General features: G+C 50.3%; 7 protein-coding genes across 7 annotated transcripts; 4 read left to right on the top strand and 3 right to left on the bottom strand.

The window, feature by feature from the left end:
- Positions 1 to 58: 58 nt before the first annotated feature.
- cyp1 (putative peptidyl prolyl cis-trans isomerase (CypC)) lies at positions 59 to 651 on the top strand (the record flags this gene model as incomplete). The annotated part of the gene is made up of 3 exons (XM_057133559.1): positions 59 to 91; positions 139 to 180; positions 238 to 651. 3 exons carry the CDS (start codon positions 59 to 61, stop codon positions 649 to 651), a joined length of 489 nt encoding a protein of 162 aa, XP_056978847.1.
- A 1,279-nt stretch (positions 652 to 1,930) lies between these two features.
- N7511_011183 (putative Rab geranylgeranyl transferase escort protein) lies at positions 1,931 to 3,774 on the top strand (the record flags this gene model as incomplete). The annotated part of the gene is made up of 4 exons (XM_057133560.1): positions 1,931 to 2,004; positions 2,054 to 2,172; positions 2,229 to 3,227; positions 3,437 to 3,774. The coding sequence occupies 4 exons, from the start codon at positions 1,931 to 1,933 to the stop codon at positions 3,772 to 3,774; spliced, it is 1,530 nt and encodes a 509-aa protein (XP_056978848.1).
- Positions 3,775 to 4,228: 454 nt separating this feature from the next.
- On the top strand, positions 4,229 to 4,942 carry N7511_011184 (seipin co-factor family protein; the record flags this gene model as incomplete). Its single annotated transcript, XM_057133561.1, has 1 exon — positions 4,229 to 4,942. The coding sequence occupies one exon, from the start codon at positions 4,229 to 4,231 to the stop codon at positions 4,940 to 4,942; it is 714 nt and encodes a 237-aa protein (XP_056978849.1).
- Positions 4,943 to 5,039: 97 nt separating this feature from the next.
- Positions 5,040 to 6,732, bottom strand: N7511_011185 (uncharacterized protein; the record flags this gene model as incomplete). Its single annotated transcript, XM_057133562.1, has 2 exons — positions 5,040 to 6,272; positions 6,325 to 6,732. The coding sequence occupies 2 exons, from the start codon at positions 6,730 to 6,732 to the stop codon at positions 5,040 to 5,042; spliced, it is 1,641 nt and encodes a 546-aa protein (XP_056978850.1).
- Positions 6,733 to 7,150: 418 nt separating this feature from the next.
- On the bottom strand, positions 7,151 to 8,786 carry N7511_011186 (uncharacterized protein; the record flags this gene model as incomplete). The annotated part of the gene is made up of 3 exons (XM_057133563.1): positions 7,151 to 7,948; positions 7,999 to 8,709; positions 8,754 to 8,786. 3 exons carry the CDS (start codon positions 8,784 to 8,786, stop codon positions 7,151 to 7,153), a joined length of 1,542 nt encoding a protein of 513 aa, XP_056978851.1.
- Positions 8,787 to 9,873: 1,087 nt separating this feature from the next.
- Positions 9,874 to 11,322, top strand: N7511_011187 (fungal specific transcription factor domain-containing protein; the record flags this gene model as incomplete). The annotated part of the gene is made up of 3 exons (XM_057133564.1): positions 9,874 to 10,308; positions 10,366 to 11,070; positions 11,140 to 11,322. The coding sequence occupies 3 exons, from the start codon at positions 9,874 to 9,876 to the stop codon at positions 11,320 to 11,322; spliced, it is 1,323 nt and encodes a 440-aa protein (XP_056978852.1).
- Positions 11,323 to 11,413: 91 nt separating this feature from the next.
- On the bottom strand, positions 11,414 to 12,706 carry N7511_011188 (NAD(P)/FAD-dependent oxidoreductase; the record flags this gene model as incomplete). Its single annotated transcript, XM_057133565.1, has 1 exon — positions 11,414 to 12,706. The coding sequence occupies one exon, from the start codon at positions 12,704 to 12,706 to the stop codon at positions 11,414 to 11,416; it is 1,293 nt and encodes a 430-aa protein (XP_056978853.1).
- Positions 12,707 to 12,902: the final 196 nt, after the last annotated feature.

Here is a 12,902-nt window from a genome sequence, read left to right on the forward strand (position 1 = left end):
CCCGCTTTCCTCTAACACACTCTCTGCACTTTTGTTCCTCCGCATTCACAGCTTCATCATGGCGACTGAGGTGGCATTTGACACGTCTATGGTATTTGCTCTCTTACTCTTTCTATGTGCTCGGCTAAAATTCCCTAGGGTTCGTTCTCAGTAGAGCTCTACAACACCCATGCGCCTAAGGTATGAACCCCTCCGCATAGCTACTCAGTGCTTTTTCACTGACCTCCGGTGCTTTAGACGTGCAAGAACTTTGCGACACTTGCCGAACGTGGCTATTACAACAATGTCATTTTCCACCGTGTCATCCCTAACTTCATGGTCCAGACTGGCGATCCTACCGGCACCGGTCGAGGCGGTAGCTCCATCTACGGCGAGAAGTTTGAAGACGAGATTCGTGGCGACTTGAAACACACTGGGGCTGGAATTCTGAGCATGGCCAACAGCGGACCCAATACCAACGGCAGTCAATTCTTCGTCACACTTGCGCCGACCCCATGGCTGGACGGAAAGCACACAATCTTTGGTCGGGTCAAGAGCGGCATGAGGATCATTCAACGCCTGGGGCTCGTCAAGACCAACGGAGAGGACAAGCCCATGGACGAGGTCAAGATCATTCGCGCTCGAGTGGTCGAGGAAGCCACACAGGAGTGAAAATTGATACGTTGCGACCAGATGGAGGAATTCTACAGCGACTCTTACTCCTCTTATCGCCGAAAGAGACATACCAGATCAATGGACTGGAACCCCATATACCCTGCAGGTTGCGAACACAACCTGATACTGCTCAAGGGATGCTTCAAATTGCAGTCTGAATGCAATCTGAATGCAGTCTGAATGCTCCTTGTGTCCGTCCACAAGTTATACATACTACAAAACTTGGCAGAACAAGCTACCCAATAGCTAAGAATAATGAATGTATCACTACAAAACGAACCGCTTCCATCAGATGTGTCCATCCAGAGCAGCAGATACAGAGTGACAAGGAATCTTATCTACCACTCCCATAACGAAGTCCAGTGAAGGCCCGCGTCGATGAAGACCGAATTGCCATTGGAATGGCAACCGTTCTGTGCAAGCACTGGGAGTGGTATGAGAAGAGAGTCGAGTCCGCTGAGTTTTCCGCTTCTTAAGCCGCGGGGCCTAACCCCTTTGGGCGGTCACGTGGGCTGGATCTATCACCCCTCCAGCAGTAGTCAGTCTCTATACATAAGTCGAGAGAGACCACGAGAGAGCCCCGTTTCTGATATGGTTCCTCTGACTGGCCTCTTGTGCGTGTGGGATATTGCTCAATAGATTACCCATGGCTGAGTATACAATTCCTTGCTCATAAAGACTTCTTGCGATTACAAGCCTGATCTCACTCTCCTTGGTGCTCATTGCCATGCTCTTTTTGGAGAATGCGAAGCTAGGAGAAGACGGAGAAGCTTAGTTTGAAAATATGGAGCAGGTTCTAAGAACTGCAATAGCTGAGAACGAGCTCGAAAAGGATCGTACCGGACCTATGGAGCTATAGAGCATTGTCGACAATGTTGAGATATAGCTTCTGTATCACTGGGATAACCGCAAGCGACCGCTTGAAAATCGGCAACTTGATGCATGACACTAGCATTCTATTAAAGATTGCATTCACCATCGCAAAGAGAGAATCCCGTCCTTATAAGTCAATGTTGGAAGTGGTTGGAAGAGCAAAGTCTTGCTGCTGGAGTGGGGACTCGGTGACCGCCTTCGCACGCGCATTTCCGCGTTTCCTTCCACTTTTTTTTTCTTCTTTCTTTCTCTTCCCTCCCAACCTCGAGTCTCTGGCTTCAACACTATCCGAGAGACAGAGAAAAGAGATGCCAAAGCATCAAAGATCCAACTAAAGTTGGACTATCAAATCTGGTTGTAATAATCGAACTTACTAACAGCTAGGATCCTGATTATTCATACCATGGAGTCTTTGTCGGACGCCCCATGGGATGTGATCATCCAAGGCACTGGTCTTCCCCAATCCCTCTTGGCACTGTGAGTGATGTATCTGAGGGTGTCGGGGTTGAGCACTCACACTCCCAAGGGCCCTCTCACGTTCTGGAAAGAAGGTTCTTCACCTGGACTCAAACCACTACTATGGCGGTTCAGAGGCAGCCTTCAGTCTTGATGAGGCCCAGGAATGGGCAGCAGGTGTGAATGATGGTAAGAAGTCTCTGCATGCATTGACTAGACCGGTGCTAATTTCTGGTTGACAATAGCCATCACGGGATCATGTCCCTTCAGGGATGTCTCGATTTTGACACCACAGGCCCAAGATACACCAGATGCTTCTTTTCCCAAACTTGCTTCTAGTCGATCCTACACCCTGTCACTGTCTCCGCAATTTCTCTACACCCGCTCCAAACTAATTTCAAGCCTTATCTCCTCAAAGGTCTTCCGCCAGCTTGAGTTCATGGCAGTTGGTAGCTGGTGGATCTATGCGCCTGGACAAACCGAATCGGAGAATAGCAACCCCGGTGCTGAAAATGATTTTTATCGTGTACCTGGCAACCGGGAAGATGTTTTCGCCGCAAATCATATTAGCATGAAGTCCAAGAGGTCTTTAATGCGCTTGTTGCGTCACATCACCAAACCCAAGGATGATGAAGACAATGTTGAGGATGAGGAATTGTCTATTCCCTTCCACGATTATTTGACTTCCAAGTTTAGCGTACCAGAGGAACTTCATAATCCTTTGTTGTCGCTTACGCTCTCCCAACTGCCGCAGAAGGAGACATTGGCCGCTTATGCCATTCCCAGAATCGAGAGACATCTCACTTCCATTGGTGCACTTGGTCCCGGGTTCGGCGCCGTGGTCGCCAAATATGGCGGCGGCGCTGAAATACTTCAGGTTGCGTGTCGTGCTTCAGCTGTGGGCGGCGGTGTCTACGCCCTAAGTACAACGCTAAGTGAAGTCCGCCATTCCCAGGAAGATAAAGAACACCCTCTTCAGGTTAAGTTGCTCAGTGGAGAGTCACTTCAGACAAAATTCGTGTTTGGGTCGATGGCCGATCATCCTGATGAAGGTGATATCTCAAAACCTCATATCGAAGTCGCCCGCTCCGTGACAGTGGTTTCGGCCACATTCCCATCCCTTTTCCCTGTCACGGTCGAAGGTGCTCCTTTGCCTGCCAGTACAGTTCTTATGTTCCCAGGGGAAACCTTGGGTAACCCTCAATCACCACCTGTGTACCTTCAAGTTCATTCAAGTGACACAGGTGAGTGTCCACGTCAGCAGAGTAAGTCCACCATTTCTTCTTCTTGTTTCGCTCCCCGAATTGCTCGCATGATGATTTTTTTCAAAAACTTATCTACATTGCCTGAACTTGCTATGTTGAAAACCTTTTCAAACTGATACCGAGCACAATTTTGCAATTTTCTCTTCATTCGCATTGTTGTCGTTCAAGCGGCTAACCAATCGTCTTAGGTGTTATCTATGGTAGCGTGGCACTTGCTGGATCGGAGGGTCAAGCATTACTTGAGTCCGCCATCAACAGACTCGTTGAAGCAGATGGTCCTGGAAGTTCCGTCCTCTGGTCTCTGCGATACACACATCGGGGACGTCTCAGCACTGACGAAACCAGGTGGGAACTTGACAGTGCTGTGCCTTGTTACTTGCGATTCCCTCCCTCAAGTCTTGATCTCTCATTTGAGGACGACACTCTCGACCTTGTTAAGCAGGCGTGGAAGAAGGTCATGGGAGATGAAGTAGACGATGATGACTTTATGGTCTTTGAAGATCGCGATGGCGCTTCCGACCAATGACACGTAGCATAACGTTGATTTCACTATCATATTCAGTTGCACATAGGGTTCCAAAATATACTTGAATCAATTCAATCTCATTTTACCAGGCTTTAATCGCATGGATAGGGTGTCGTTCACGTCGGACGTGGGCGTGATATATGCCACCCATGTATATGAAACTCGCACTTCATGATAAAATCCCACAATATCAAGTCGCATTTGCCTGTGACAGTTGACCAGCTTTGCCATTCAACAAGAATATGCAACAACTGCTGCAGTAGTGACGCAGAGTTAATATCGGCGAAAAGTGTGAACCACTCAGCGTAACGCCCCATACGTCATTCTCCATGGCCGTTGATATAGATCTTGATTTGCTTGCTTTCATGTCTCTTGCATCTTCTGGGAATTCCTACCTTTCTCTGGTGCATTATTCACCTTGAATCGGGCACACATCTTCTTCCCAGCCCTCACCATGCCCATCGACAATGTCAGCGGGCTCACCGGCCAACTGAACCAACCCGTGAACCAAGTCCAATCAACCGCAACTGGAGCGACCAAGAATGTCAAACCGAGGAAGTTGAATCGAGCAACAAGGGACCTGACTGAGCCTGTCATCCCCGGCGAATTCCCTTCAGACGACGCACCCCCCAAAGAAGAAAAAGTCGATGGCGATGTTTCATTCTCCAGCATATGGGCGACCATCACATCATGGGCCTCCTCGTTATTCCCGCAAGCCTTTGATGCCTTTGAATCCTGGATCCGGTATATGGTTGCCAAATTACTTCCTGCGCCTCGACAGGCGGCCATGTATGAAGCTGCGCTCAAGCGCCCCGCCGCCACGACCTTTATCGTGTGTCAGATGATATGCTGCGGTGTGCCCTTGTTGGTTTTCCTCGCTGGTGTGTTTGTCTTTGCAGCTGTCTCGATATTGCTCTGGGCGGTTCTGTCGCTGCTGATTCTTGGTCCGGTGCTGTTGGTGACGAGCATGATGGGTGTTTCGCTTTGGGGTTGGGGCTGGGTCTTTTATGGCTTGGTCAAATGGATTGATCAGAAGTTCTTGGGTGGTATGATTACTCGTTTCTGGCTTCCTCAGACACAGGAGGGAGAAGAGGGAGAGGATGGAGGGAGTGGAGGGAATGGAGGAAATGGAGAGAATCAGCTCCAGGAAGACAAAAAGGAAGAGTAACGTTGATGGCTTATTTATGTGACCACGTATGTACATATTGTTTAATCACAGCGCATGCCAAATTGATCAATCGCTTGGGCTAATATGTCTTGTATGTTCACTCGGAGATTTGAAGAGACACAAATGGGACAGCAGTAAAGCTTTCGGGCATCGTATATGTGATGTTGTAAAAGCTAAACTCGTTGACAGAATGATCGGTGTTATAGGTCATGGTATAGTTTGGCATGGCATTTGTCGTCAACTTGATATTCAGCCCCGGAACACCTTCTAGTCCAGTGACGTTGAACCCATTGGGAACATTGAGGCCGCTGAAGAGGAAGTTGAAAGAAACAGGTCCATTGGCAGATGTTGCATTTGGGTAGGAGACTTTGAGACTGCCAGGGGCTGCCACGGCATGGATTGAAGACTCTGTTACCCAGTGAGAGATACAACCGATCTGGTAATCGTCAATTGCCCACTGGATGACCGCAGGCGTGAATTGGCTGGGATTGATCGCTGGTCCTCCAACAACCTGCTCGGCCACGGTCTCTGCGCCAATGGTCACGTTCTGGGACATCCATGTGGTGATGTTTCGTGGATATTGGTCGAAGGGTGGCGAGTAAGCTTGTGAAGTATACATGTGCTCGCCGGGGAATTCGAGCAGGTTTGTCTTGACCTTTGCTGGCAAATACTTCACCATCTCCGGCATCGCAAGGGCAAAAAGAGGATAGAAAGCAAAATCGTCTTGATGATACATCGACAGTATGTTTTTAGGGACAGGAGCTTGGTCGCGCCCAATTGTCCCCCAAATGACTGCGCCGATGAGAGAGGCATACTCATTCATATTGTACCCATAGCTACGATCCCACGGACCAGCCAGGTTCTTGAGGTTGGCATTGTAAAGCTCGCCAAGCTCTTTCCAGCTATATTTGAGCATGTCGGGGCCATACTTCTTCAGCAGGCTGTCGTTGGTGCCGTATTTGTTCCACAGCGCGAGCGCCCACATGGCGACGCCGGCATACGTTGGAGAGTTAAACTCAGAAAGAGTATGATGCATGCTCCAGAGATCATATATCTCTTGGGCAAAGTTCTCGCCGGACTTTGTCAAGTTCGCATCCCCAACTCGAGCGCCGACCCAGTTCTGAAGGATGGTTCGCATCAACCAGGGATTGGAGTAGCAAGGATACGAGTTGTCGCCGTCAACCCCTCCGACGCGGTATAAGTCCCCCTTTGCCGCGAGATGCAGGGACTTTTCCACTTTGGAGACTGTCGCTGCGGGCAGCAGATGGTCATAGTCGTTCAATGCTACAATCCAAGCACAGCCCACGAAATCACGAATGTTTGGATCCCACTAGATAGCGTGTTAGTGCTGGAAATCACCGACAATATGAACTCGCACTCACTGAAGTATATGGTCCATCGTCCGGATACACCAGTGTCCCGGGCTCTGGCTGAGCTGGCGCACCCTGGTAGTCTCCATACCACTGCTTGGATGGGTCCAGGTATTGGCCCGAAATCACATTGTCGAAGATCCGAATGGCCTTGGCCACATCGCCTGGTCCATTTCTGGCTAGCAATTGAGGCGCATACCAAGCAGAGTGTCGACTATCGTAGCGTCCAGATCCTTCACTTGCTGTGATCAGATAACCGGCTTCGTTGTCCCAATACTTGTCGTTCCATTCAATTGCAGTATTGAACATGTCTACTGCTGGCGATGAAGCCCTCGACTTGGACCGGTTCTCTAGCGGAGCAGCAGAGGCAATTCCGATATTGTAGGCATTGATGCCCAAGAGGGCCAGTGGTAATCTCATGATGGACGTTCAGCAATGATACGCAGTGGCAAGTCCAAATTCCGGTCGATGATCTCCTCTTTATAGCAATTCCGTTCGGCTATTGAGTTGACTCCATCCAGTTTGGCTCTATACTAGTCCGGCGATTTCTCCGCGATGTCCGAATACGCCGGTAGATTCCACATTTTCTTCCTGGCACTCGTTTTTTTTTTTTGGAGCAGAAGATCAGAATCATACATACAAGCCACTCTTGATTTCTTGTTGTGCATGGAAATTATCTGAATATTATGTACGGCCTATCTATGCATTTGCCGATGCCCCTAATTCCCGCCTACTAAGTAGCTTTCCCCCTCAACCCATGCAGATCGCCCGGGTATTTCCGCCTATCGCGTGCAGAGACGGACAAAGACAAGTCTCAATTCCTGCAGAATTTCAAGATTTACAACAACTTCGAACCCAGGGCGACAATCTGATCTCGTCGGGTCACAATCAAGGTAGAAAGGGCCAAAACACCAAATCGCAAGACCCATTTCGAGCGACCAGCTGCAAATCGATCATTCCCGTCACGGTCAAATGGCGGCACAGTCGGTGGGGACATCTGATGGGCCTTTTTGACGGAATACGGGGGGTAGCGTGCGGCAATGCACCATTCCAGCCACGAGGGGATGGCGTTGATGTGTGTGCGTAGATGGGAAAAGGTCAAGATTCCATGTCGTCCATGATAATTGCCCTGGCCGGCATTTCCCACACCACCAAACGGTGCATCGCAGGCTGCAACGTGAAGACCGCAGTCGTTGAAGGTGACGCCGCCGGACTTGGTTTCGTTCAAGATGCGCGCCTTGTCGGCGGATTTGTTGGTAAACGCGTAGATTGCGAGAGGGTGTTCCAGTCCTCGTGTGAATGAGATGGCCGTGTCGAAATCAGCATCGACAATGGGGAGAATTGGTCCGAAGATTTCTTCGGAGAGAAGGGGGTCGCCGGGCTTGACGCCAGTCACAATGGTTGGTGCAAAGTATCGACTGTTGCGATCTCGTTGGCCACCATATACAATTTTTCCAGAGGTTTGCTGGAGCAGGCTTTCCAGCCGGTCAAAGTTGCGCTCGTTGATGATGTGTGTATAATGGTCTGGCTGCTTTTCTTTGCCCCCTCGGAAGATGTCGAAATATCGACACAACTCGGTGACCAGATCTTCTCGCAGGGAAGGATGAACAAGGACATGGTTGACATTCAAGCAGATCTACCCCTGGTGTGAGTTCATGTGGAATTTCGAGACAGAAGAATTCTTACCTGACCAGCATTGTTGAACTTTGTAACCGCGATGTGTTTCGCCGTAAGATCGAGATTTGCGGACTCAGCGACGATGGCTGGACATTGGCCCCCTAGTTCAAGCGTAACCGGCGTAAGATGTTTTGCTGCGGCGGCATGGATAATCTTCGCAACGCTAGTTGATCCGGTGTAGAAGATGTGATCAAAGCGGTGCTCCAGGATGTATGCCATCTCCTTTGGCCCTGCCGAAACACATCGAATCGCCTCGGTATCCATATACCGAGGAATGATTTCCATCATCAGATCCTGGGTCGCAGACGCCACATCGGATGGCTTGAGAATCACCGCGCATCCCGCTGCAATAGCGGCAATCATTGGCTGCAGAAGCAACGTGATGGGGAAGTTCCACGCTCCAATGATCAAAGTGACTCCCAGGGGCTCCTTGCGAACGATCGTTCCTCCCAAGAAGTTCACTGGATCCAGCCGGGTTGGTTTCTCGTCTCGGGTCCATTCATCCAACTTCTCCAAGGTGCGCAGGATGTCCCCCTGAGCCCCAGCGCAGTCTGCCGAATGTGACTCTTGGTAATGTCTGTGTAAGTCGGTATACAGTGCGTTGCAGATGCGCTTCTTGTTCTCTTCGACCATCCACCAAGCCCGTTTGAGTTGATGCCGCCGCCATTCTTTCTCTTTAGTAGTGCCGGCAGCAAAGGCGCGCCGTACACTCGCATATGCCTATCCCCATTAGCTGAATCCCCTTCAATTTGGAATGATCCCACCTGGTCAAATTCGGCCTCGGTACTGAATCCCATGTTGCAGTCAGACAGGAGACATGGAGAACGCAACTCAGCACGAATCGAGTTATTTAAGTGGGGGAGAAAGAAATGAGCCTTTGCCGAGCACAGCCTCGGACTGGCCTGCGTCGTGCAGATGGGAATCTGCCCGTCGCCTTATAGTGGCGATGTCCATCCAAAGCTCTATGAGTAGTCGGTCTCATATGAAATATGCAGACCAGGTCGACATGGTGTGCAATCTGTTGCGCGTTCAATTGACTAGCAGACGGCTCGTGATTGGATCTCGAGGCTGCTCGACACTGGTCTTTTGCAACTGGAAATATGTACTAGACAGTAGACGACAGGCAGATCAGAGTGAGATGAAAGCACGACTCACGCTTGAGCTCTCGAGTTCAACGCTCTGGGGCAGTGTATCCTCGGCTTCAACGAACCTATACCAAACCGACGGGACAGATATCCTGGGGAAAGGAGGCACTAATTTCCTGCGCAAAAGACCGTCGTAGGCTTAGAATTCCACTAATTCCAAGATCCCTCGTATCGCCTGGCTAATATCCCAACCTCGGCCTGAAACATGCCCTATCAACTGGCAGAGTCTCCGATAAACCTTTTGGCCAGAAGATCCCCAACCCGGACTGAATTCCAGAGATAAGTGAAGTTCGAGCCATTCCAACTCCCCAACTGTGTCCAGCTCCTCACTCGACTAGAATAGAGTCCTCGTCCCCACGGGGTCAACGGAGCCATGACTGCAATTTCCAGAGCGCGAACCGGCTGCTGGACGTGTCGCGCACGCCGGATTAAATGTGACGGTAACATTCTCTGTCTGGCAGCTTATACCTGGTTGAAACTAAAATGGGTCAGAAACACGCCCGGTTTGCCATCGTTGCGCCCGTAATAATGCCTCGTGTGGCTATGGAGTTCGGCTCGTCTGGCATGAAGAGTCATTGGCTCGAGGGGTTTGCCATGGACGAGCAGGCGTCTGGTCGAAGCACAATCAGCCCGATCACAGCAAAGAGAAACCGATCTCACGGCCAGGGGGAGCGTCAAAGACAGAGTGGCACCGCGACCAGAGAAAAGGCAACGGGATCGGACCTGGATGTTTTTAAACATGACGATGATCGATCTCGAGATTCACTTTGGGGGTCTGGCGAGGACAAACGAAGAAGCATGCTGTAGATCGAATTGGTTATCGCCGTGCTTGAATACGATTCCGTCTGGGGGACGATCAGACAATGATCCTGCTCTCCTGTCGTACTTTGAACAGATCATTTGCAGCAGCTCGACCCTCATCGACAATGCCCATTGCAACCCCTATCGATATCTGATTCTGCCCATGGCATTGCAGTCCCAAGGACTGTACCATGCGGCTTTGGCCATTGCAGCAAACACCCTGAAACTGTCCGACGCGAAATATGGGTTACCGGCTTTAGAGCATCATCATCGGGCCCTGAACCACCTACGGGGTCTATTGAACAAAGGGGAGTGGCTAGAGTCCGAAGTAGATGAGATGCTAGGGCTTGTTCTGATGTTATGCTGGTTTGATGTAAGCTGATCCTGATCCTGTCAAGGTGTGCACCAAGCATCTACTCATTCATCCTAGATCTCAGACCACAGTCGTCCTTCTTGGGTCACGCACTTGAATGGCTTCCAGAACTTGATTCGCACTCGAACAGAATGCCCCGGTCGCTCAAGTCACAGCCAAGAGTTGACGGGTTTCTTCAATCGCTACTTTGCCTTTCACCTCGTTCTGGCCAGAACAGCATTCCAAGTCCCATCCACTTCGCAAGCATCACCTATTCTGCCGGATAGCATCTTGGAACCATCGGATGTCATTGATCCATACATGGGCTTGAGTCCGGCTCTGTTATTAATGATCAATCGGGTGGCAGAACTAGCATGGACACGAGATGGCCTGGATGAGACGAGTCGAAAAGGGGTTTATCAATTGAAGGCGAATCTAGATACTCTCCAGCAGACCTTGCCTGTGGAGCACATTGATCCTACTACGGAATGTGTCGCCATCGCAGAAGCTAACAGACTCGGGGCACTTCTGTTCTTGTACGAAATTACTTCCACCAAGTCGGCCAACTCAAGGAGCTCAGTCATTTCACTCGACGCAGAGGAAAAGAATAGCTATGTCAAACGCATATTAGAATTGGTTCTGGAAAAGAAGGAAACTATGATGCGTACTGCGGTCTTACCGTTATGGCCACTTTTTCTGGCAGGCTGCTGTGCTCGCGATGAGGAAGACAAGGTCGTTGTTTTACAATTGTTTCAAAAGCTTGACGGAATCCGTCGATTTGGAGTACGTGATTCTCACTTGATTATTGGGTTTTTTCCCCGTCCATGTATTGATCTAGACCTAACTTTTTAGAACATTGCCCCTGCGGTCGAGGTTGTGGAGATGGTCTGGCGACAGCGCGATCTGGCTATGCAAGATGAAAGAAAGCGCCGAAGATCCATTCCAGAGAGAGAAAGAGATCTTTTGCAAGGATCTCGTTTTGTATGGGAACACGCCATGGTTATGCTTGGTGGGTGGAAGCTCAGTTTAACTTAGCTGGTCTATGTGTGATAACGAAGTGCATTGATGCCATACTTGATGTTTATATCTGGATGGATGGATCTCAAAGACAATACAGTCTCAAATCTCATAGTCTAGACGTATTATTTGTCTCCCGTGCCTGTCTACCTTTCCACCCCGTAAGATCAATCAACTCCATCTCAGGATCTAGATGTGCCAGGTCTGTCGCGGTGACTTTCTGTCCAGCGCGCCACTTCCACTGGGACACAATCTCCGGGTCAAGTTTCCCCTCAAGCAGATCTGCCACATACTTTCCAATAACTGGAAGAAACTTGAACCCATGAGCCGAACCACCCGTGGCCAAGAAGAGTCGCTTGTGTGATGGATGGGGCGTGACGAGGAAATGACGATCGGCTGTATCAGCATCCCAGCAGAGGCGGGTATAGCAGAAAGGTCGATCCGCGAGCTCGGGCAGCACTCGTCGCAAGTTCCGGCGCATTTGAGCTTCGATCTCGAGAGGAAGTCCGTCTGCCGGGGACTGGATGAACGTGTGGGGGCAAGATGCGGTGATCCCAGACTGGGAGACTTGCGTGTTGGTAATGAACTGACTGTGTGCCAACTTGAATATTCCGTTGTTGGTCGGAGGAAAGAAATATCCCAGCTCGAGATTGTCCATGATCGGAAATGCGGCATAGTGCTTGGTCTCAGCAGGGTCGAGTTGGATATGGGCGACACTATGGCCCTTGGCTATCAACTGGCCCTGGAGATCAAGCAGTGAAGGTGTCCATGCTCCCGTTGCCAGGATCACCATATCCGCCTCGTGCCTGGTGCCATCTGCTGTGATGACTCCTTTGCACTCCCCGGTCTCATCCAGGACCAACTGTCGCACATATCCTTGAGTCTCGCCCGTGATATATTCGACTCCGGCTTCCTGGGCAGCGTTTGCCATCTGCTCCAATGCTTTACCTGCATCTGCCCATCCAGCAGTTGGGTTCCACACATTGATATTCCAGCCATCCAGCTTGCCCGTTACAACCGAGAAACGGGAACGAATTTGTTCTGGGGCAAGCTTTTGAATGCCTTGCACCCCAAGTTTTCTGCACGTCTCAATTGACCCCTCGACAAAGGGTATGGATAGGTTCGCTGCGCTGAGAATCCATCCGGGGACGTGGTAGAGTCCGCGGAACATCGGCCATGACTGCCAAGCGGCTATGGATTCAATGCCCAGTCTCGCATACAGCGGCACGTTGTAGTCACTACGGATGATCTTGCTGATATCAGTGGCAGCTGCTTCACAGGAGGGTGGTGCATATCGATCAAGCACGCGAATCGAAGTATAGCCGCGCTGTGAAAGGTGGTACGCCGTTGAGGTGCCGAAGCAACCCGCGCCAATGATCATAATCTGCGTATCTTTCTTCATGTTGAAAGGTTGTCAGCGCGGTCTGAGATAAAATGGTGGCGCCGCCATATTTATCATGGTATTGGGGACTCTGTTGAGACTCTGCTGAGGCATTTCGTTCGTTTCCAGCTTCCTCGTGCACACTCAGATGTCTTTCACCTGCAGCTCAAGTTCACGTAGGAAGAGAGCCGATTATGGAAATACTCATATTCTCGTT

Source organism: Penicillium nucicola (genome assembly GCF_028828085.1).
Source record: "Penicillium nucicola strain IBT 29836 chromosome Unknown utg000011l, whole genome shotgun sequence".
Lineage (NCBI taxonomy): Eukaryota > Fungi > Ascomycota > Eurotiomycetes > Eurotiales > Aspergillaceae > Penicillium > Penicillium nucicola.